This window comes from Lathyrus oleraceus, chromosome 5 (assembly GCF_024323335.1).
Source record: "Lathyrus oleraceus cultivar Zhongwan6 chromosome 5, CAAS_Psat_ZW6_1.0, whole genome shotgun sequence".
NCBI lineage: Eukaryota > Viridiplantae > Streptophyta > Magnoliopsida > Fabales > Fabaceae > Lathyrus > Lathyrus oleraceus.
Genome location: NC_066583.1, coordinates 71,761,070 through 71,786,209, shown reverse-complemented (window position 1 = coordinate 71,786,209; position 25,140 = coordinate 71,761,070). Strand labels below are relative to the sequence as shown.

The 25,140-nt window shown below is 36.0% G+C and overlaps 1 protein-coding gene across 1 annotated transcript; it reads left to right on the top strand.

Moving 5' to 3' along the window:
* The first annotated feature begins 11,372 nt into the window (after window positions 1-11,372).
* Window positions 11,373-14,153, top strand: LOC127078797 (uncharacterized). The gene is made up of 2 exons (XM_051019224.1): window positions 11,373-11,487; window positions 12,616-14,153. The coding sequence occupies exon 2, from the start codon at window positions 12,642-12,644 to the stop codon at window positions 14,151-14,153; it is 1,512 nt and encodes a 503-aa protein (XP_050875181.1). The 5' UTR covers window positions 11,373-11,487; window positions 12,616-12,641.
* Window positions 14,154-25,140: the final 10,987 nt, after the last annotated feature.

The window sequence follows — 25,140 nt, the reverse complement described above, 5'->3', positions numbered from 1 at the left end:
GTAACCCTTAGTTTTAGGCTTAGGGAGGACCAGCGATTATTTACCAATTTCCACAGTAAGCACACTCTCAATTTAGTGAGTGATTATGAAGTGGAAACTTCATCTGTGTAATCCCTTGATTCTCCTCGTCCCTCTATTAGTAGCCATTATGTAGGGCCGAAAATCATATATATATATCTGACTAATCCAGGTCAAAAATGATGTTTGGGTATCCCTCATAGGAAGTCACTTCTTCTTATGGGTCGTTAGACTCCCTCATTTCGAATGTTCGCGAGGAAACAAGTCACGCTGGAATCTCAATGCCCCTCGTCTTATCTGAAGAGGAAATACGAGGCAATTTTCCAAGGAGGAAAATGCTAGAGATTTCGTACGGGGTTGTCGGAAGAATGTGGGTTATGAGCCTAGCAACGTTGAGGTGTTGGAACATTTAAATCTTTGATGTTGATTGGGTGCGCCAATTTATGATTGTGTAGGTTGAGAAACTAGCAGGAACTTCTTCATCTTTGATCACTGAGGTCGCCCTACGTGGTGTTGAAATTATGGTTGGAGATCCTTCGGAGTGGTTAATTCTTTAGGTGGCCGAGGAAAAAAGAATATCCAGCTCTTTTGACGACTACATGGTCTCGTTCTATGAGTGTTTGTTTACAAGGATAATACCCCAGCTTCCCTCTTTTGAATTTGAGCTAGTTGTCCTGAAACATTTGAAGATTGCTCCTTCCCAGCTTCATCCATGGTCATGGGCATATGTGAGGGTCTTCCAACTGTGTGCTGAGTACAAATCCTAGAAGCCCTATTTAATCTTATTTTTCAATCTTTTTTCGTCCAAGGCGGACATCCCCGAATAACTTTCGTAACAAGGGGCTTTTTCAACTTCACCCAATCTTTCCTTGGTTTGGATCCTTTACTCTAGACAAGGATGATTTCTTGAGACATTTCATATTGGTGAAGCCCATCACCTCTACAAATAACTCTATTTTATGTTATATCCCTCCCGATTCTCCTCGCTGTTGTCATTTTTCATACCCGAAGTACTGGTCTAAGATCCACTTCATCTGAGACATTGATTTCTATTGCACCTAGTTGGGCTCTCTTTCACTAGACTATGTGACAATGAAGGAGGAAATGCATTCCTAGTTTTAAGTGCTTGTTTATGAGGATGGGTCTGACCCTCGTGAGGTGCCTTTTACTGCCGTAAGGTAAATGAGAATTAACATTTATGATATCTTCAATGGGATTAACTTGAGAAGAAGAGGAATATCTTTGGAATCTTCATGTTCTTTTACATGCATAATCACGTTTTGCAGATAGCATGGACAAAGTAAGCAAGTTGAATATGTTTTACTGTCTTGCTAATGCCCAAGGTATCTAGGTTATAGTGAATACTGGTACTTTAAAACCTACCCCCTCTCCTTTGGTGTCTACAACTCATACTTCTACACCTTCTCCTACCCCGGCTAGAGAAGCTTCGACTCCTGTGCCCGAGGTGGATTGGCTTGCAGATGCTATGGTCGTCTTGACAGTGGAAGAAGCAACCTTTCCCCCGCCTTTATTAAAGAGGGTCCGAGATGAGGAACAATCATCTCCTCAAGACGAGGCTTCTCCAAAATGGACTCAGGTCATTGAAGATGGAGCTTTCGGGGAGGTAACTCCCTTTATAAAGATACTGGACATTTTTTCTTCCTATCTTCCTTGCACTCTTGAGGAGACTGTTGTTGTTGTCTCGAATCAAATTTATCCTTTGTCCAGAATCTCCCTAAGGAAAATGAGATGGGAATACCTTATGAACTTTCTCATAACATGTTTAAATATGCTTCTATTTTCTCTCTCGTCTCTACTAGACAGGGTGATGTCTTGATCCTGAGTAATCCCTTCAAGGAGAGGGATAATTGGAAAGAGAAGGCTGAAGCTATGGAGTTAAAGTGCACAGACCTTAAAAAAGAACTTATTGCTTTATAGGAGGAGGTTAGGGCCGCTAACTCTCCATAAGAGGCAGTGGAGGTACGCAATTTCCTTTCTACCCTAGCGACTCGACTTACCAAGTTGGAGGGTTTTCTCTGAGATACAGAGAAGTGATACAAGTTTACTTCTGACTTCATTGGGTAAAACAATTAGTCAAGTGGAAAAGTATATAAAATATGAGGAGGTCCTGAAAGCTATCCAAGACGAGGTAGATGGTCTGAAGCGGGCTCTTCGCGATGCTCTTCAGCTGATCATGCATGACGTGTTTGGAATCCATGAATGGGTTGTGGAATAGGCGACAAGGCTCTACCCTGGTGCAATATTTTTTGTTGAGGTGTTGGGCCGTTTAAATTCGCTTCTGAGACGAATAAGAGAGGTGATTCCAGTGTCTCGACTTCAAATGCTCTGACTTGGTTTTTTTTGCTTTGTACTATTTATTTCCTGCAATTATTCCTACACTTTCGTTCCTTAGGTGTAGCAATTTTAGATATATAATAAAAGATTTTACCTTGATGTTTCAATTATTGTTAGCTTTGGCACTTCGCGCGGGCCTTCGCTTTATCATCATTGCTGTTCATAATTTATTATAACTTCGGGCTTGCTCTCTTTTATCTAAAAGGTCTTATTTACTTTAGAATTTATGAGGGGAAACTGGTGTTCATCAGTGATGGTGGAATATTTGTTGTATGCGTGAGAGACTTTATCACTTTGCTTTACGAAAGAAGCAATGCATTTGATTGTAAAGAGGTGGAAGATATGCCTCTGGAATTTTCCTTGTTCTTTTGCAACTTGTTTCATTGAATAATGTCGGCTACCATTTTTGGTGGGTATATTTTATCATTGTCTTTAGAGATTGTTGTAATAGTGTATTCCTTTGAATATAAATATATATCTCATTTGATGATTTGTTTGCGCTTCCCGAATGATGCTTCTGATCGGTGAAGTCGAGGTCATGTAATCATATTTTGAACGGTGCTCCGCATTACAGAGGACCTATCCCCGACCAAGGGTAGGATCCCCGTCCCATCCCTGAGGCTTGACTCGGACCGAGGTGGACGTCTCTAGGACCCACCACCTACACCCAGGGACTTCCTAGTGCGTCTGCAACGTAGAAGTGCGTTTAATAGGCCTCAAAAGTGAGGTGTGCATTTGGGTCGTATCAGAATATCATAATTGCGCTGAGTTTGTATCAGATGCAGAATAGTCATGAAATGTGTTTAACTCGTATCAGAATCGCATAAATGTGTTAAGTCCGTATCAGATACACAATCCGACATCAAATATGCTTTAAGCCATATCGGAATCGCAAAAATGCGTCAAGTCTGTATTGCAAACATAATGAGCTCGGAATACGCTTAAGATGTATTTGAATCGTAGAAAGACGTTAAGCCCATATTAGAGACGTATCCATACACTTTATCATTGTTCTTCTATTTCGGGCTTCATAATAGAAAGAGAGACAAAGAAACATATAACATAGGAAGAAAGAAGAAAGATATATATATATATATATATATATATATATATATATATATATATATATATATATATATATATATATATATATATATATATATATATATATATATATATATATATATTATCAATAATAAATTGAATTTGTTACAAATAAATGACGAAATTTTGTGGTGGATAATCTTCACCAGCGACTTGAGAGAGGTTAGGTTATGTCTGGAGTTTCCGACTGAGGTCTTTCTATGGGATTTTGGGCTGAGAGTACCTCGTGCTTCGAGGCATTTCCTTGAATTTTATGGTGTACGAGGTTCCTCGCCTTACATTTTTCTGTTGATGTCTATGAGGATTGGCTTCTAATTTTGAGCTCGTCGAATCGCTTTTCTTAGTGCTCCGGCTAGCCTCCTTCTAATCGCCGCTATCGAGCTTTCCCTTGTCGAGTCTTTCCTTTGGAACAGGAATACAAATAGCGCTCGGATGCCGGTACTAATCAATGTTATTGCAACTGGAGTCCATGACATCATTCACCGAGTATTTCAACCAAATGTTTGCTTCGCTATCCGGTCGTTGGAGACCCTGATGCATCAAGTGGAAATATTATGGTATCCAAAGGATGCACCTTGGTATCAGATCATTGGCCGACGTTAACTATAAACTTGTCGTATATAGGTGTCATTAAATATGAACTTGTGGTATCTTAAAGGTGTCGCCTCAGTATGAGTCCCGACAAGAAGGAGATGTGAGGACAACACTAGGCCGGGAGACGAATAATGAATTTCCTATTCGGTCTTTATGAAACCACCTTTAGAGTTCGACATACCCATATATCCGAGCCTGAAATTATTCCTCCACTCTCTTGCGGAGTTCTCAAGGAAATCAGAGATTTGGACTCCAACAACATGAAGCATAAGTGGTGGTCGGCAAACTCCCATCTTCATTCTTGAACGTTGTCTGATTTTTAGATATGAGGAAGTTGTGACTGGAGTGGATGGAGAACAAGCGCGAACTCACAAAAAATGTAGGAACCAAAAGTAAATTTCTTCTTGAGTAAGTGATCTGAGAAAGTTACATGCCAAAAAAACTGATATCTGGATCTGAACTACAAGAATCCAGATTTGGAACTTCTGAGTTTGTTCCATGTTGTTCGTGAAACGAACGTGGTTTTCTTTGAAAATGCTGGAATCAAAATTCGATTCCCATAAATGGATGCCCAAGCTCCACGAAGGAACCAAAAATAAAGAGAAATGGATAACGATGATCTTGAATAGAGGCTCTGATCTCCTTTACGGTGGCGCAGGGCGGACCTGCATGGTTAGCTCTCCAACGCCATAATCAGTTCAAGATTTAAGATGAGTATAGTGAAAATTGGAGATCATAGATTGTATATATTATCATAGTGTGTGAATTGGTTTTATATATTGGATCGAGTAGAGTAGGCTTTTGATGGATTGAGCCTTAGTTAATTGGGCCTTTTGGCCGGTCCAGAACATAATTTATGCTGGTTAAATGTGTCGTCCTCACTTTCACTTAATCCATTCTTCGATGGTAAACCATCATAAATTATTATTGTCTTGCACTATGAATTTTTATAGTGTCCTTTTGTACAAATGATAGTCACATATCAAAGCTGAAATACTTATAATTAACTATTAAGATATATAGTTCTATTTCTTGATTTAATTTCAACTGCACACAATTCACTAGGCTGCAAAAACTTCAAGATACACGATCTTGAGCAGATACACCTTTATAGATCTCTAAGCATTCTAAGATCTTGTTTAGCAAAAGTGTTCATTTGATTCTACCAGGTACACGATCTTGAGCAGAAACACCTTCACAGATCTTCAATAATGATTCAAATCACATTTCTAGATATCATTTTAAAAACCAAATATTCTTTCATGGTTCAAATCAAACAACTATTAAATAGAATAAAAAAATACTTAAGATTCGCATCAAGTGTAAGCATGGTCCGAACCACATTTCCAAAACAAGATTCCATATTTTCAAACTTGCTCATGATTCAAATTGAGGTTTTCCATGATCCGAATAATGTTTCCTGAAACCAACTTCTAGGAAATGAAAAATTTCATTATTTGAATTAAAGATTTGCATGATTTGAATCATGCCTCATATAATTGCTTGATTCAAGTAACAAACTAATTAGTTCAAATTAAACTATGTTGAATTTTAGTCAAAGACCTATTTTATGCATGGAAAAAACATTTTTATGAGATGTGCAACCAAACCTATTATAAGGGACCCAATTACTATAATAAAAAACATAATTACAAACAACAAAACACCCTAAAACATTAAGATACCCTAGGAGAAGTTTTAATATTCCCTTTTTTTGATGTTTGACAACTTGCATTGTAATTGAGCCAACATGAGAAAAACTCCCTTGAAACATTCCACTATAATTGAATAAAACAGATATAGACACATTACAACTTCTCCCACTTTCACAAAAAATTAAAAAGAGATATGAAATGAAGAACCTTAAACTTAAACAACTAGCACAAAGGAAAACATATAACGATTCAAAGAAGAAAAAAGTATGCTAAAATATCTAGAAAAGAACTAGATACACAAATGCTGCAAAATAATATAATAAAGAAATAACAAACTTCTAAACATGTGAAATGCAACATATGCACAAAACGATATGAATGCAAACAACAAAAAAACACAATTACCAGGAAAAATAAGATTGAAGCATGTGCGAAAATGATATATAATGACAAACTAATACAACAACAAAACATAATTACCATGACAAATAAGATGGAATGATGTACGGAAATAAAGCATGTAACAAAAGAAACAATAATACAATCAATGTTATTCAAAGCAAGATGACCAAGGATTCCCAATTCCCTACAAATCTTTTGAAATGGTTTTGCAGACAAAGGCTTTGAAAATATATCATCAAGATATTTTTTGGTGTCCACATATTAAAAAATCACATTACCAATTTCAACATGATCCATAAGAAAACGGTGCCTAATCTAATTATCTTTAGTGTGTGAATGTAAAATTAGATTCTTTGTGAGACTATCACACTTAATTGGAACACATCCAAATTTCAAATCATAATCTAGAAGTTATTGCTTTAGCCAAAATACTTGTGCACAATAATTACCAGCATCTACATATTTTGCCTCTGTTGTAGAAAAAGCAATATTGTGTTATTTCTTATTGTACCAAGAAACCAAACATTTTCCAAATATGTGAAAAATATCACTAGTACTGTTCCTATCTTATTTGCAACTCGTGAAATCAGAATCAGAGAAGCCTACCAATATACATTCACTTCCTTTGGGAAATCAAAGACCGTAGTTTAAGGTTCCATTAAGATACCTTAAAATGTATTTAACACACTTAAAGTGGGATTTCCTAGGTGAAGTTTAAAATATAGCGCACATATATACACTAAACATAATATCATAATGCCTTGCAGTTAAATAAAGAAAATATCATATAATACCTATGTATTTGGTGATCTCAATCTCTAATCCGTGTTCATCCTTATCAATTAGAAGATTTGAAGGCATTGGGGGTAGAGATGAATTTTTAATCTTTCATGTTATACTTTTTGAGTAACTCCAAGTAGTACATTGTTTGACTAATGAACATGTCTTTATTAGTTTGCTTGATTTGTAAGTCCAGAAAATAATTGAGTTCTCCCATTAGGAATATCTCAAATTCACCCTGCACGATGCTTGAAAATTCTCTACACAGAGACTCATTATTAGAACCGAAAATAATATCAAATACATAAATATGATATAAAAAATGTAATCTTTTACACTTTATAAACAAAGTCGTATCTACGGTTCCGTGATTAAATCCTTTCCCTAGTACGAAGCAACTAAGGCACTCATACCAAGCTCTAGAAGTTTGTTTGAGACCATAAAAAGCTTTTTTTTAGTTTAAAATCATACTAAGGATTTTCATGGTCCTCGAAATTGGGAGGTTGAGAAACATATACCTCTTTGTTTATAGAACCATTAAGGAAGGTACAGTTAACATCCATATGATACAATTTAAAATTTAGGCAACATGTGAATGCCAAAGGAGTCGGATTGCTTCGATATATGCTATGGGAGTATATGTCTCATCATAATATATCCCTCCAGCACGAGTGTATCTTTTTTCCACTAATCTTGCTTTATTTCTTGTAATTAAACCATTCTTATCAAGTTTGTTCCAAAAAAACCACCTGGTGCCTATGATAGTTTTATTTGAGGATGTGGAACACAATCCCGTTCGTCATTTCTTTTAAATTGGTTGAGCTCTTATTGCATAACAAGGAGTCATCCTTCATCATTCAGGCCATCAATAATATTTTTTGGTTCCATCTATGAAATGACTTTGGAACAATTACAAAAAATATTAACCCGGAAACATGTGCTTACACCCTTTTTGATGTCTTAAATAACGTTGTCCATCAAATGGTTTTTCACAATAATCTAATCTCCAGGAAACTTGTTTAAGGTAACTTGTTTGTCATCCTCTTGTTCACTTTCTTCTTTATCATATTTAATGTCCTCACTTTTAGGAGGATTCACTTTTGGATCGTTATCTTTGGCTAAGTCTTCCGTGATTATTCCTGAAACATCAAAACTAGAAGAAATACATTTCTCCATCTCTTTATCTATGTACTCCCGTAGGGTCTCATTCTTCTTCAACTGAATTCCAAATTGAATTGGGTTGCAAAAGAGTTTCAAAGTAACCTTTAAGATTTTATGCTTCTAGGTGAGATGACTTTGGACCACACCATCAGGACTCCTTTGAGTAACACGAACATTTTGTGCCCACGACAATGGTAGTAATCGCATACGACGTCTGCATCCTCAATATGCTCGTATGGGTTCCTTCAGCCATCATAATTGTCTAACTTAGAAGGTATCTCGAGAGAACTCGGGATCCTACTATCGAGGACATAGATCAAGAATAGGTTCTGCTTCTTTTGGGGAACTTGTGTAACCCCCTAAAACCCCGACTCTTTATTTATAAAAAATAAATAATTATTTACTCAAAACATGTGTTACACATACTCAACAAACAATACTCTTTCAAATAAAACATAATATAGCAGCAAAATTCAACTTCAACATGCTTTATAATATCTCAATAAAATAAAACACTCGATGAATCAAATAACATAATAACAACTCGAAAGCATCAATTAAAAACGTCCCAACCCAGTGGTACAAATCAGAGCACCGACAAAACTAAATAACACGGAAAGTAACAAATAAGTTAAGAGGCCTCAACACCCTCCTCTAGCTCAACATCAACTACTCCTCTACATGATTATCTGTAATCCAGGAGAGTACAAAACACCACAAAACAACGAACATGAGTGAGAATAACTTTACAGATGACAACGACACATTAAACAATAGGGATAGTCATATATAACATCAATTATCATTCTCACAACAATGACAACAATTACGATGCATATGTATGATGTAATGCATTTCTCCCATAATACGCATGTGGTACAAAGATTTGGATGTTAGAGGTATGTTACTGGGTTATCTACGTCTTCGGTTCCTCTTTGGAACAATGTTATCTCTGAACATGAGATAGTCATTGATTCTCTCTAAATTGTGACTTCGTCGGACCGAAGTCCTACCTATCTCTGATATACACGAATGCATGAGACTCAACAACAATTATCAAAACACATACTCAATAATAAACTCAAAATCAAATAAATATCATTCACTTCATGTACTTAAAAAGGTTCTCTCTAAACTAAAGTTTTGCCAATGTAAGGTCAACTTTGTAGTTCCTCTATGAACTACTTAGCTCAAAATATGTTATACAATTATCACTCAATCATATAAACATATAGTATTCACACATGCTCACCAACAATGCAAACTTATTATTACTCATGTAAGGCCGCCAACGAGGTAAGGCAACAATTACTGAAGGCAAACCCTTATCAAAACAACTATGAACTTGTCGGATTTCTCGAATTTCAACTCAAACAACTCAATGATATTATTATAAATTACTTAACAACTCTAGTGTATCCTATATTTTGATCTCAAAAGCAACTATGACAACTCCAATGTAATAAATATGACTCCTAAACTCATAAAAAAGGTAACGAAAAGTCATTGAACTCGAAATTTCTCAAAACCCACCGATTGGACAGCAAATCAAAATTTCCGTAGTCCACGACTCCCGATTTTCCAACTTGTCCTCACTATTCGACTGTCTAAATATCCATATGTAAAAAGTTTCTCCCATTACCTCGAAGTTGTAGACCGTTGAACTTTCTTGCCCTTGGGATCCACTACTTTCCTCCTTCCTATGGCCGTTTTAGCTTTCTACCTCTTTTCCAACTTTTCCCAACTTTTACATGTACTGTCCAAAAGTCTCCCCCACTTAATCTATTTATTTAACTTAAAATTCCCAGTTACTTCTCTCCCTAGTGAGATTGGGAATGTTGACGGTTGGAGTGTCCGCAACAACAATGTTGCATTGGACGGTTGATCGATTGACTCTGAATGTTTGCATTATTTTAAGAGTTCAATTGATGATTTGAATGAGAAGAAAATGAGACCAGAGATTGCCAAGTTACAATGACTAGATAATGGTTTCTTGTGAGATTTCACATAAATTAAATGTCGGTTCCCACATAAGGCACCATTATTCCATTCAGAAACCATAATAGTTGATGATGGAATGAAATATGACTCACACACAATGGAGTAAGCTTCCAGTACGGCAGAGCAGGGTGGATCGTAGACCTACAAAGTTAACACTTTAACTCCCAAGTCAATGAATGAGTAAGAGAGATAATATGAGTATGAAAATGAGTAGAATGTTGGAAGTTCACCAATTTCCCTTCAAGAAATTCACCAAAAACCTATGGAGAATTTCGAATCGTATCTTGATGAACAAGAATCAACCTTTCTAATTTATTACTCCTCTTGTTCTTTACTCTTCAGTCGAATGAATCAACCAACATTAGTTGCAAAATTTCAGTTCACAATGGTAATGAAAATAAATAAAAATTGAATTGGGGAAGAAAGAGAGATTATGATTTTCGAATAAGGAAGAATAAGAAGAATTTTTACAGAGTATCTGTCTGCTCTCAAACTAAATTTTTTATTCCTTTGCAACTGCAAATATGTGTTTTGTTATAAAATCAATAAGGTTTACTCCCTATTTATAGAGTTGGGTTTGCTTGCTCCTCATATAAAGGCCAAAATACCTAATTTTGCTAACACTACAAAATTTGACATAAGTAAAGATCCATGTTGATGCAAACTCCTAAACATCTCGACACTTCGACACCTAGGCACTTCGACACCTAGGTGTTTCGATATCAAAATACTTCGACACCATTAATTACATTCTTAACATAGGATACCTGAGTCTTGGTGCATGAAGGACCTTATATAGAGAACACATATAATACTATTTTTCGCTTAATTTGGCAACTTCGACAGATCATCGTCCAATTAAATCTAACGGTGAAGAGTTAACAGAAGATCATAATTATATACCCCTAATTTGAATGAGATTGTACATGTGTTTCTCACACTCTCGTAACACAACACATAACCATCATATTTGACTTTTTATACACCAACACTAATTAATGAATGTGTTGATCTTTTTTATTTTATTTTTAAATCTACTATATAAATAGTAAATCATTTCAAATTAAATTAAATGGAAAATGACTTAAAAATCTATTTTTTTGTGTTACTTGAATTAAAAAAAAGAAAAGGTCAACATGTGAAATCCACATGTTCCGGTTATTCACACCTTTGTTTTGTTTACGCAACACAATTTTATTGTTTTAATTTAATGGCCTCTAATTCAAACACCTTCACCACTTTTTGTTTCTTCTTAATTTAAACATCATTTTTGATATTTTTAACCTTCTCAATTCTCTTTATCCAATTCTTATCTTCCACCTAAAGTTTTATTTCCACTTTTCTTCTTTCTTCATATAATAAATCCCATCTTTCAAAGCTCACAAATTCACTATTCCACAATTTTTCTTTTAACAAGGTACGTTTTCTAAACATCAACATTCTATTATTCTTTGTTTGTTGTGCATTCACTCTTCCTTTTTCTTTTTTGGTTGCTTGTTTCAATATTGAATTGAACTTTCACAAGTTATTGAATTTTTTATTGCTTCTTCTAATATCGAAAAGAGGTGTGTAGCATAATCATTGTGTCATGTGCATTACTTGCTTTTCTTCTCCTTTTAGAATGTCAAAGGAACAAGAATTTTTTAAAAGTGTTGAGAAAAAGATTATCAATTGATCACAATCATTTGAGTAATACTTTCTGCATCTTCAAAATTTTATTGAAGAAAATATTTTTTTTCAATCTACTTCTATATGCTCAAATATCTTACAAATACAATATTATTTTTTGAAATATTATCATTTTTTATAAAAATATATTATTAAAAATATACTTTCATTAAAGACTGTGTTTTAAAATATTCATTGAAAAATCTCTACAAAAGAGTCATTTTTTAAAGCCTACGTAAAGATAAAGTTTTACAACCTTAACTTAGACCCAACCAACAACATTAAAACCTAATCTAAAATATATAAAAAAAAGGATATATTTGATTTTCAAAATTGATTATTATGAATGTGAATTTTTTTTTGGACATATTTGATTGCACTTGAGTAAAATTAATTTTATTTTTAAATTATTTATTTAATTTAAAACTATAATTTTTTAGCCTTTGAGTATAAACTTCATTTTAAATTGAAACTTACGGTTCAATTCTTTTTTCATGAATTTATATAAATATGAATTAATTTTATATAATCAAAATTCATTTTTTTCATCGCAGATATAAACGCCTAATTGTTATTAGAGATACTTATAATTTTTTTTTTTTGTAAAGGATATTTTTAATAGTATATTTTAGACATTAATGAGGAATTTAGAATTTATCAATAAGGTATATTGTATATCAAAACATATTTTTCCCTTTTATGTTTGTTGGACCGGATCCTCGATCAAAAATAAATATCCCAAGTTGTGACTACTCATACTATCATATCTTGTACTTACACCCCCATATTATTTTATTTTATTTTTGAGATCTATCATAAATTTAAAATAGACATCTCTTATATCTCGTTTAACACATTAATTTTTTCTTATATGTAGGTCCTTTTTCACACCAAAAAATATACATGGCAACAAAAACAAAAGACACTAATAGTATTGTGAAGAATAAGGACAAGAAATCTCCATCTTCTTCTACTCCCCCTCCAATCTCAACCACAAAAAGACTCTCAAGACCATCATCATCAAGCTCCGTAGAAAGTTCCACTTCACAAAATCCGTCAGAAAAACAAATCCCAAATTATCTCAAACCAACACTTAGTTCACAGCCAAGATCCCAATCCTTTAGAGTAAGAAATGACAATATTATAAACAAACCTACTCTAAATAGAAGAAGATCTTTTGATAGACCACCATCACTTTCAAAGGTGCCAAAACAAATTCAACATTCTCCTTCAAGACTACAACATAAACCACTTAGTAGAAGCATTATCCCTTCTTATAAATCTGTTTCAGATAAAACCTCGTCAAAGAATCCAAAACAAGGTGTTACCAAGAAGAGTAATACAAAGAGTGTTGCTACAAAGAGTAGTACTAAGGAAGAAACAAAAGAAAAAAACGATGTTGTTGAAAATGAACCGGAACCGGAACCAGAGCCCGAAGTTAAACAAGCTATAACAAATGAAGACAATATTGGAGAAGTAGAAAAAGTTGAGAGTTTTCAAGAACATGACCAGGTTGAAAATCTTGTACCTGAACTTAATCAATCTCGGGTACAAGATATTGTACCTGAACTTAATCAATCTCTGGAACAAGCTATTGTACCTGAGATTAATCAATCTCCGGAACAAGATATTGTACCTGAGATTAATCAATCTCCGGTACAAGACATTGTATCTGCGATTAATCAATCTCAAGTACAGCAAGATATTATACCTGAGATTAATCAATCTCCGGTACAAGACATTGTATCCGGGATTAATCAATCTCAAGTACAACAAGATATTGTATCTGAGATTAATCAGTCCCATGTACACGATATTGTACCTGAGATTAATCAGTCTCAGGTACAAGATATTATGCATATTCCTTATGATAATGAGAATCAAGGGCATGATCAAAATATTGTACAAATTGAATATGATAATGAGAAAGTGAAAGAGGTAATTCCTACGGCGGCGTTAGAAGAAGAAGCAAAGGAAGATCAAGCCAAATATGAACATGAAGAGAATGAGAATACAAATACAAACCAAGATGAATGCAACATTAATAAGAGCGATGAACAAAAAACAAACAAATCAACAAAGGAAGAAGAAGTTGTTGAGGTTAAAGAAAAAGAAGAAGAAGATATAAAAAATGAGGAAGAGTTAGAAAAGGAAGAAGAATCAAGTGAAGTAATGGAAGTAAAAGAGGAAAATGATGAAAAAGTGGAGAACGAGGTTGAAGAGGTTATTACCAAAGTGGATTCACCAAAGGAAAAGGAAGAAGAAAGTAGTGTGGTGCAAGGGAAGAAAGAGTCAGGTGAAGTTTCCAATAGTGTGATTGAAGAAACTGCAAGCAAGTTATTAGAAGAGAGAAGAAATAAGGTGAGAGCATTGGCTGGTGCATTTCAAACTGTCATTGATCATCAAACCAAATGAAACAAGAATTTTTTATTTGGTTTCATGTGAGAATATAAATATTTGTGTAATTCTTAGTAAATAATATGTATTTTAAGTTTTTGTAATTATATATGTAATTTTCATTTGTTATTATTATGTTATTGTTCTCTATACATGTTTTAATTGTTTATTTAAAAAGGATAAAAAACAGTGTTAGTTATTAGGGCTAACTTTGATGCTTCACCATAATTAGAGTCATAGTTTTTCATTGATTTTTACTATCATAAAAAAATAAATTTGCTTTTTTTTAAGTTATGTGTTACGAAATTTGTTGCATGAAAATAAAAAAAGTTATTGAAAAAATATATTATAATAATGAGATAATATATGTTCATTGTGAGTTATCTTTTCTATTTGGAGGATTGAACCAATCTCAATTATGATCGAGTGTTTAAAATAGAGTTTCTTATTTCAAATGTTCACATTTAATTATATTATATCTACTTTTTAAAGAAGATTTTTAAATATAGTTAATTTACGAGTAATTTTATTTTTTTAAGCTGATAATCAATTCAAACTACACCATAATTTCTTATATATTTAGGGTTTTACCGAGAGATTTATGTTTTCTTAAACATTTTATACAACTTTGTACTTTCAATGAGAGGTTGGAATTTGCATGCTACGAAATGGGGTCGCCACCAGATTTGTAAGTCGCTCTCACGAAAGTCATATGTAGATTTGAAGCCAATTTGATGTGCATGGGTTTCCTATGTACGAATGTTTATTATTTCAAATGCGAGTTATGTGAGTGCATCTTCCATTAAGTTCCGTAATGAGTGTTTTATATGATGTCAAAATTAGGATACTTTAGCGTTTATGTATATTGGACGATATCCTCCCATTCTCTATGTGCATCTTAGTATTATGAAGCATACACGTATTTGGAAACAAGTTAGAAAATGTTTCATGCATTAAAAACGATTTAGAAAGGATTTCATACATCAAAAACAGGTTTTTATGGGCAAAATATCCTATGTGCCGACTACATAGATCAACACATGTACTTCGTTGTTAAAGCTTGTTTTATGTACATACTGCATAGGCTGGCACATACGATTTTCAAGTCGCCACATATACTGCGTTTTTAAAGCTTGTTTTATGTGCTGATTGCATAGGCTGACACATGACCTTTACAGGTCGGCACATACGTTTTTCAGGTTGACACATATGCTGCAGTATTAAAGCATGTTGCTCCTGTTTTGTGTGCTGACTCCACAAGTCAACACATAGGAGGGCATAACCTTGACAGGTCGATACATGACTTCAACAGGTCGACCTATACGAGTGGTTTTTGCATATTTTCATATTTTTATCAAAGTTTCTTATGTTCCTTATGTTTTCCACTTAACCATGCATATATATACTTCATACATGCGTCATTCTCTAGTAATGTTTCTGGAGTGAGTAAAATCTACATGAATCTATAATTTCAAAGCATCTCATCATCTTCAATTGAATATATGCATACGTACAATCAAACTACACATAATCATTTTTTGATTGGATGTCATCTAGATTATGATTGATAATATCCAATTAGGTTTGTTGTACCGAGAATATTGGATTGAGATCTTTGAGGGATTAAAATAAGAAAACCGAGGTGGGGTTTTCCTTCAAGATATTTAGGGTTTGAAGGTTTTAGACAAGATTGAGCAATTCAGATCCGATCGAGTGAAAGCCTTCGAACTAGGTGTGTCGTGCAAGGGAGTAGCATGAAACAGTGGATCTTGTTGAAAAATACTGGGTTCAACAAGTGTGTGCTTGGGATTAATTCAGTCGGGTGAAATCCTTAAGACAAGGAGGTCGTGCAAGGAAGTAGCAATAACAAGTTAATTGAAGCAGCATTGTAGGTTACATGATCATGCGCTTGGGATTAATTCAGTCAGTTGAAAACCTTGGGACAAGGGGTACCTTGCAAGGAAGTAGCAACAATAGGTGAATTGAAGCGACATGGTTAGTTATTTGATCAAGACTGATCAAGGCTTTTGGAGGTGCTAGAGTAAAGAACAAACTTAAGGTTTGTGGGTTTTGATTTCTCATCTCTTGTATTCATGCATTTGTAAAGTAAGATTTATTATATTAATATCTCAATTCAAATTTGAATTGAGGGCAGACGTACCCATAACGTAGTCGATTGGGGAACTGCCTAAACAAATCCTCGTATACTCTCGCGCTCTCTCTCTTTTATTTTTTGGTTCGTAAATTATCGATTACTTTGATCTCTTAATCAATATTGTTTGGATAATAACTTTTGAATTCTTTGTTAATTTGATTTTTTGTAGTAATCACATACCATTAGGTAGTGATTGGATTTCTAAGAACTACAAACACTATACTAATATTCAAACTTTGTTGATTGCACGCTAAGTGTTCGACAATTGTTTCGACTAAGTTTTCGTGTGTTATTATCATTGAAGATAAACCTTTACTCTAGAAGAGTATTCAATTTAGTGCTTGAAGTGTTGATTAATCAACTTGTGGATTATTATCATACCATTGGTACTCTTACGCATATCCGAGCTTTTCTATAGTAGGTTGAGTTAGACGATTTTGGATCCGGGAAATATTTGAAACTTGCTTCCGCGCCATAAATTTTTCTAAATCAAATTTTCAAATAAATTTTTAACTTCGGATCTATTCACCCCGCTCTATATGTAGGCCTATCGTCTAGCAAGTGGTATCAGAGCTCCAATTATTTCCTGTCTTAAGATTTGCTTATTAGATAATGGCTACCGAACCTAAAGGTGCATATAATAGAGCACCTATTTTTACCGGCGAGAATTGTGGCTATTAAAAAGCTTATAAACGTATCCATATCAACTCTGTTGATAAGGGTGTATGGGACGTCATCACCAATGGTCCTAATGAAATTACAATAACCAATGGTGAAGGCATTATCATACAAAAACTGGAAAATCAATGGAATGATAATGATATGAAGTTGTGGTCTCATGATTTGAAAGCATAAAATATTTTCATATCCGCATTAGGTGTTGATGAGTATTATCGTGTATCTCATTGTGAAACCACCAAAGCTATGTGGGACGCATTAGAAGTTGCCCATGAGGGAACTAATGAGGTTAAACAAGCTAGGATCAACATATTAAACCAAGAGTTTGAACTATTTCATATGAAGCATGGTGAAACCATTGCCGACATGAAAAAGAGATTCACACATCTTATTAATAGATTGATGAAAATTGAGTGAGATTCGAAGAGATGAAGTTTTCTAAAAATTACCTTCAATGTTGTGCAGAACTAGAGGTTGCTTGCTTCAAACATGATCTGATCACACTTGAGAAGCTTGCAGGGAGTGGTTAACAATGGTGCAAGGCTTTGGATCCTGGAGTTCTTGAATCTCCAAACAGTTGAGATTCAAACTCAATTTTCAGATTGAAAAATATCAAGTTTTCCTTTAGAATGAGAGGGTTTCAATTGGGGGGAAAAGTTGGTGCGCAAGGTGTGTTTGAATTTAGCTCCAAGAGCCTGTATTTATAGCATTTGGGATTGATAATTGCACACTTGAAAATTTTCTAAATTTGGCAATATGATGCACAAGCTTGCATGGGCGTGTACAGGCTGATGAAGCAATCCATTTTGATCCAATTGCAACTGTACTGAAGTACAAATGATGCTTGATTTGCAAGGCAATGTGAAATGGAGTTCTGGACATTTGATTTCCTCTAATGGTGCAGCTCTGTTAAAGCCATGTGCAAGCCATGTGCAGCCCTAGCAAACTTCATCCAAAATGCATGAATTTGGGTTCTTTGGAAAGCTTGGATCAAGAGGAACAAGTTTAATGTTGAACACTTTTTCATTTGGAGCTTGAATCATGGTGAATTTTAAGGTGGAAGTTTGGAAATTTCAACATGTTGAAATTTTTTCTAAGTGTCAAGCCATATATCTCAATATTCCATCTTGCTTAACTTTTTATGTGAGCTTAAAATGAGAAATGTGTCTTCATCAAAGTTGTACCTCTTTCAAAGAGCTTCAAAGTAGTCACAAATTTCATGTCATTTGGATTTAGAATGATAAAGTTATGCATTTTTTAAGTTTGGAAAAATCACTTGTTCAATGGTATAGGTCAAAAATGACCTATAATGTATCCTCATATCACATGCTCATAAACGTTGAATTAGCTCTCACTCCAAAAATAAAGGTTGAAGTATACATCTTGAATTTTATTGTGAAACTTGGAAATCTTTCATCTCATAAAAATTGAGCAAGTTAAGGCCTTGGGAAGTTGACTTTCAAATTAGGGTTTAGACAAAATGACCTATAATGTTTCAACATAGAAAATGATTTTCCAAGCAAACCTAACTCTAGGTCTCAACATGAAAGTTATTAGGAATACCATTTAGAGTAATGTTTCTCTTGGAATCATTTTCATATGATGAAAATTGTAGGAGATAGGGTCTAGGGAGACCCAGTTTTGATCAGATGAATACATCTGGCCAACCACCATCAACCAACTTGCTAGCCTTCAATTCTCTTGACTTTCTTGGCTAATGGTATATCATATATGCATAAGATGATGAATTTTGAAGTTTCCCTTGAGAAAATTGATCAGTTGGTGAGATGGCTTGTTGGAGAAGTTACTCAGGATACCCAGTCAAACTAGGGTTTCCAAGGCAAATCACTTCCAAACTCTTGAAGAATACTTGATCGATATAACATGTAGAGATCAATGGGACTCATGTATGATGCTTCAAGACATTGTAAATCAATCCTTGGTTATGCTTTTATCCATGAGGGTCTCAAACCCTAGATATGAACTTGATAAATCAATGTGATCATGCTCTATCTACGAAAGAGTTAGGCAAATGCAAAGACATATTTTTGGTATTTTGGTTATGATACGTCTCGTGACTGTATATAGAATATAGTCTATCTGGTACTTGACTGCAAGTGCACAGTCCAGTCGTTTTAGTTTTAAAAGATATCGAACCCACAGGAACCGATGGTCAAACTAATGCTACTGACGTTACTATGTTTAGCTAAGGGAATGATTTTTAGAAGTTTGGTTGAAGAAAATTAAATCTAAGGAAGTTGAGTTTTAAGAAAATATTAATAGGGGGATATCAGTATGCAACGCATTAATCGTCAGGGATTCGATAAGTCATTGGTATATAATTTAAGTACCAAATATCTTTCAGTAGAAAATACTTATTTAAAAGGCTTTATCTCACACTCTCGTGATTGTTGATTCAGACTATACCTTTAAGTCAGAATGTACGCTCTCGCTGTCCCATTTGAAGTTAAAAATACTTTTTGAAAATAGATAAGTTCTAATTGCTTTTAAAGTGCTCTCGCTGTTTTTAAAATCAATGCCTAGTTTTTACTATGCAGTTCGACCCTCACGCTCTCGCGATTGTCGGTTCTCACCTTAGTTAATTTCCCACTCTCGTGGAAAAATCGTATTAAATAGCTTCTCACTCTTGTGACAAAGTTAATTAAATTAAAATTAAAAACTATAGCCAAAAAGATTGTTTGAGACAAGAAGTTTTTCATCGATTATTATTAAATCCCGTCTAATTAAATTGTTACATACCGATACCGGTAGTTTATCCAGACATGTTAAACAACGCAACCACATACGATCATAAACAGATCAACAATAATATAGACATGATTACAATAATAATAAAGCAATAACAATTGAATAAAAACCTGGAAATTGGATTAATAGAATACGCCGAATCTTGAAGTACTCGAGCAGTTCTCCACAGGTCGGTAGGATGCTGCCTCTTCGAAATAATTGCTTAAGCTAAATTAAATAAATTTTAGTAGTTCCCTAGTGTAGGAAACTACTACTTTGGCTAAATGAAAAACGGAAAGGGAAAGGGAAAATGGAAACTCTAAACGGAACGGTAACTAAATTATTGTAGAGGAAACAATGTTGCTGAAGAAAAATAATACTAGAAAGCAGAATTGTTGTAGAAAATAAATTGCAGAGAAAAATTAAGCGTCCCCCGTAGGTTTCCAATTTCTGTCTTTTTATATCCGCCATTAGGCCATGGCAGTTGAGAGAAACAAGGATGACTTGGTTGAGTGAGGAATCCACGGGAAAGTGGTTGTGGAACGAGAATTTAGGCATGGTGGCTCACTTCTGTTGACTGTTTCAAGGTGCTGATTTTGGCCGCGTGACGTTTGTGATGGGCCTGTGACGGTCGTCACATGCTTTGTGACGATCGTCACATCCACAATTTTTGTGTCCCCTGTTTTTTTGTTTTTCTGCTGCTTTCTCTTCTGTTTCTTCTTCTTTTCCTTCCTTTTCTATACTTTGCTCATTTAAGATGGGGATTGAAATACCTGCAAAAATAACTCGAACACTTGCGGAATAATTGGAATATAAATGAAAGTGTTACGATTTTTAAGTGTAAATAAAGGCAAATATACGATGTATTTTTGCGTTATCAAACTCCCCTAAACTTGAATCTTTGCTTGTCCTCAAGTAAGTAAAATTTGAAAAACTAGTTAAACATGAATACATTTCCAATTCGTACGTGGTTGTTAGGTACTTTGTTAAGATGGCAGATACTCAAGTAAAACACTAAAGATATAGTGACGACACAAGCAATAAGCATTAACGTAGATCTCTCTTTGTGTACAAGCCAGTTCGAATCATGCTATTATAGCTCAACCTAGTGTTTCTCGTTCCTATTTCACCCGGTTTCATTCTAGCGCAATCACATTAAGCCCTTTGCCTTCACACGCACTTAGTGAAGTAGTCGGTTAGTGACTTTGATCCTTTTCTTAGCACGAGGTCTGGTACACTAGTGTGATACCCCTTTATGTATCCCCTTTGAAGGTTGTGGGGGATCGAACCGTAGTTCGCCCTACCGAGTCCAGTACCAGGTACCTCTGAACCAACCAGCCAGGTTTTTCTGTTTCTTCCTTTTGTATATCTTGCAACCGTTTGTATGGTTCATTTATCAATTTCTCGATAGCAAAAGTATGAAGGATCTTCTTAATTCGTAGGCATCAATCACTTATATTCATCGTCTCTTCACATGGTTTGTGCTTAAGACGGTGCTGACTGCTAGTATAAACTACTAGGGGTTAATCTAGAACGGAGACTTAAGGTATCAGTATAATGGGTATTCAAACTGATCTCGCAGAAGTGAGGGATCTAAGGTGTCGGGACGGTAACAATCTTGTTAGATTTTTCTCAGTTTCCTAACAGAACCTCTGTAAGACAACCTATATACTCGTAGGGTATGCATTTAGTATTTAGAACAAATTTTTTGTTATGTCAAATTAGGTATAAATGAATGAACGATGGTAACGATTAAATAAAGACAAAAAATTTAATTTTTGTTATGGCTAAAAATAGAAACAAGTAAAGGAAAGATAAGGATTTCCTCCCACATTTAAACAAAGCATTGTCCTCAATGCGACAATATAAAGAAAAAGGGAAGAAACACGAAGATCACTACTCGTCGTTACGATGTTGGCCTCTGGGCGCTCTAGCTCTTGCTCGTGCACGCTCACTTCTTCCTCGCTGGGTAGGATCCAACCCCACATGCTGAGTGTACTCCTGGATGGCATCAACGCGATGTGTCAGGGCACTCATCTCTTCGGAAAGCTCTGCCATCCCCTGGTCGTGCCAGTTTGCATAGTCGTGTTGATCCCTCTGTATCTGCTGGATTGTTTGCATCATTTCTGTCTGGCGCTCCTCCATCCTCTGGTTGTGTCGCAACATATCAACGTAGATGTCTTCCATGGTGGCGGATCGTCACTCATTTCTTCGTTGGCCTCGGGAAGATGTCTCCGCAGCGTACTCAGGAGGTGGATGTGGCATTTCTCGGTCAAGTTCCTCCTCGACTTCATCTGCTCCATTATTAGGATCTCCTTCATTTGCCTCAGGGGCTTTTAGATCAAAAATCCAATTTGCCATATTCTGCGGATCTGTACGGTTCCTGTTGGGCATGATGATGCTTCAAACTATCTTGTTTCTAACCACAGGATGATACTTCCCGTCGTCTCTGGCATTGATGAGGTGTGAAGAAAGGCAATAGTCGATGTTGAGGTACTCGGCTGGCAAGTCGGCTAGCCTATCCCCCAGATTCAGGCCTAGTGCTATGGAGGTGATGATTCCTCCAAAATAGAACGCCTGGCTGCCTCTCATGCATGCAGTCTGTATGTTGGCCAATAGGAATGAGGTGGCATTGAACGTGATCGGGGTGAACACACAGTGAAGAAAGAAGAGTTCCTTAGAGTTTACCTTGTGATTGTTGACTCTTCCGGAAACCGTGTGCCCTAAGACTCGGTAGAAATATCTTATAGCTGGGTTGTGGATGTAAGTTGCGTTGAGCGTATCCCAGCTTGTGGCGTTTATGTTGGTAAGGCTATGCCACACTCCAAATGTTATTTCTGACCATCCGTCAGGGATACAACAGTGAACTCCCTTTCCATGTCGGAAGCAAAGCATTCGTGCTATTTGAGTTTGGTTCAGGGAATACTCGGTATCGAACATTTTGAATGTGGAGACTCCGATGGTGAACTGAGTTGTGCCAGGAGGGGTAATGTAGGAGAAAGAACTCAGGAATTCCAAGGTCAGTGCTGTCGCAACCTGAAAAATACAGTGCGCAAAAAAAAACGGCGAAAAAAAATGTCAGAAGAGTCGCCACGGTGCGTTATTCATCCCAAAGGAGGGAAAGGAAACGCTCGAAGTAAACCTGAAAAAGGAAAGGACAAGAAGGGGTCTTGCAACCAAATCTTGGGTTCGGGAGTCGGTTATGCGAAGGGAAGGTATTAGCACCCCTACGCATCCATAGTACTCTACGGGATCCACTTTTGTGGTTTTTGTCTAAAGGGTGTGGGTTTACCTAATGTGTTTATTTACTAAAAAGGTTAAGAGAAATGACTCGCGCGGATGTCGCATCCACTGCATACGTATCTCATCTGAATATGAGAATCAGAGTCTTCGTAGCTCGGCTGACCTATGGGTTGGGGGATGTGTGCTCGCTAAGACATCGCGTCTTATGCCTACGTATCTCATCTGGAATAAGAATCAGAGCAAGCCGTAGTTCGGCTAACTACGGGGTTGTGGATTGGGTTTTGGACGAACGACGTCACTACGCAATCTACCGGATGCTCGACCTTTGGAGACTTACTCGCCTGTAGTAGAAGGAGTAAACGTGTTGCTTTGGGTTTTAGGGTTTGGGATGCGTTGTAGGAACGCGCATGCAAAAAGGAAGTCCTAGACGAAGGAACAGTGCTACCTTAATTGGCAAGCAGACGGGAGACTATTTGAAGCCTCGTGTCCCACGGGGGAACAATCACACCACACAAAACATGTATCTTAGAGTAAAATGCCACTAAGGGGCTCAAACATTGCCTCCTATCGAGGTCTTCCAGCTAAGAAAGCGATAAAGTACGAGAAAGGGAAAAAATTACCACACGGATAAAGATTCGAAGTTACAGCAATTAAAGGATTAGCAACCCTGAGATCTCTCCAGCTAGACCATCAAAGAAAATCAGTCAATACGATTAATCAGGATAAACCTCCGGATGGTATCCCTGCACGAGTATGTGAGCCCTCACGAAAACTCAACAGAAAGGTTAGACAAACAAGGTGAAATCCAGGGAAAACAATGCCATGGCAACACAAAGACAGGTTAGAGAAACAAAATAGGGTAACCAAGAGTTGCCCCTAAATCAAAGTGTAACCACATGAATAATTCCATCAAAATTCACAAAAAGCTCACAAAAAGCAATCAAGGGCAGGAGACCTAAACCTCTTGTCAAACACATGCATCAAAAGGGTATCAAATTCACCCATAATACCTCATACATTTAGAGCATTCAAATTAAAGGCATAAAGATGATGAATATATGGCAAACCTGATTGGAGAGATTGATTAAGATTGAATGGTACGGCTAGATCTGCAAAGTAATACTAGGGTTTGTGTGAGGCGGAGTGAACTTCTCAGGGCTGCCTGAAGGTCGCTGCAGAGTAGTTCCTAGGTTTCCTTCTCTCAAAATCTTTCTCCAGTGAATCTCCCAGTGTAACTCCAAGTGTCTTTTCCTCTACTGAAACTTCAGTATTTATAGACTGATTTTCGTGGGTAGTGGGTTCAAATGAGGGAGACCCAAGTCCAAAAAAATTTGTTATATTTTATTTATTTATTTAATTAATTTTATTTATTTATTTATTTTTAACTTTTTTTTTTCATTTTTTTTTCTTTTTTTTTTTTTCGTTTTTTTTTCCAGGAAAAATGAAGGGTAAATTTTGGGATATTACAGCTGCCCCTATTCAATCAACTGGAGACCCGGAAAGAAGATGACAGCTGCTTTCGTACTTTCGAGGTATCAAGGGATTGAATACAATAAAAGCCCAAAAATTTGCACTGAAGTGACGTGAAGTGACAATGCCTATCAGAATCGGCAAAGAGGTGGCCTTGAAAGAAGAATCCGTCTGGTACGGTGAGAGTCAGTCTGAATATCGAAAAAGAATGTTAAACTGGATACCAAAATAAATGGTAACACAGAAATAACCATGGCCTGAATGCCGCTCATCAGTCTGAATACTGGAAAGGACTTCGATCTGAACATCGGAAAATTGGCCTGAATGCCACAAGTCGCATCAACTTGAATGTCCGAAACTTCTTCGATCTGAACATCGGAAAGACTTGGCCTGAATGCCACTTCGATCTGAATATCGGAATACTGGCCTGAATGCCACAAGTCGCATCGACCTGACCGTCGGAAACTTCTTCGATCTGAACATCGGAACACTGGCCTGAATGCCACTTCGGTCTGGATACCGGAAAACTGGCCTGAATGCCACTTCGGTCTGGATACCGGAAAACTGGCCTGAATGCCACAAGTTGCATCGACCTGAACGTCGGAAACTTCTTCGATCTGAACATCGGAAAACTTCATGCCTGTCAGCATTGGCAGAAATAGGGAATGATAATAAAGGCGACGCATGGGCCAATGACACTTGCTGGGGATA

Excerpts from the sequence above, each read along its gene's own strand:
- LOC127078797 (XM_051019224.1), top strand. The coding sequence starts at position 12,642 with ATGGCAACAAAAACAAAAGACACTAATAGTATTGTGAAGAATAAGGAC.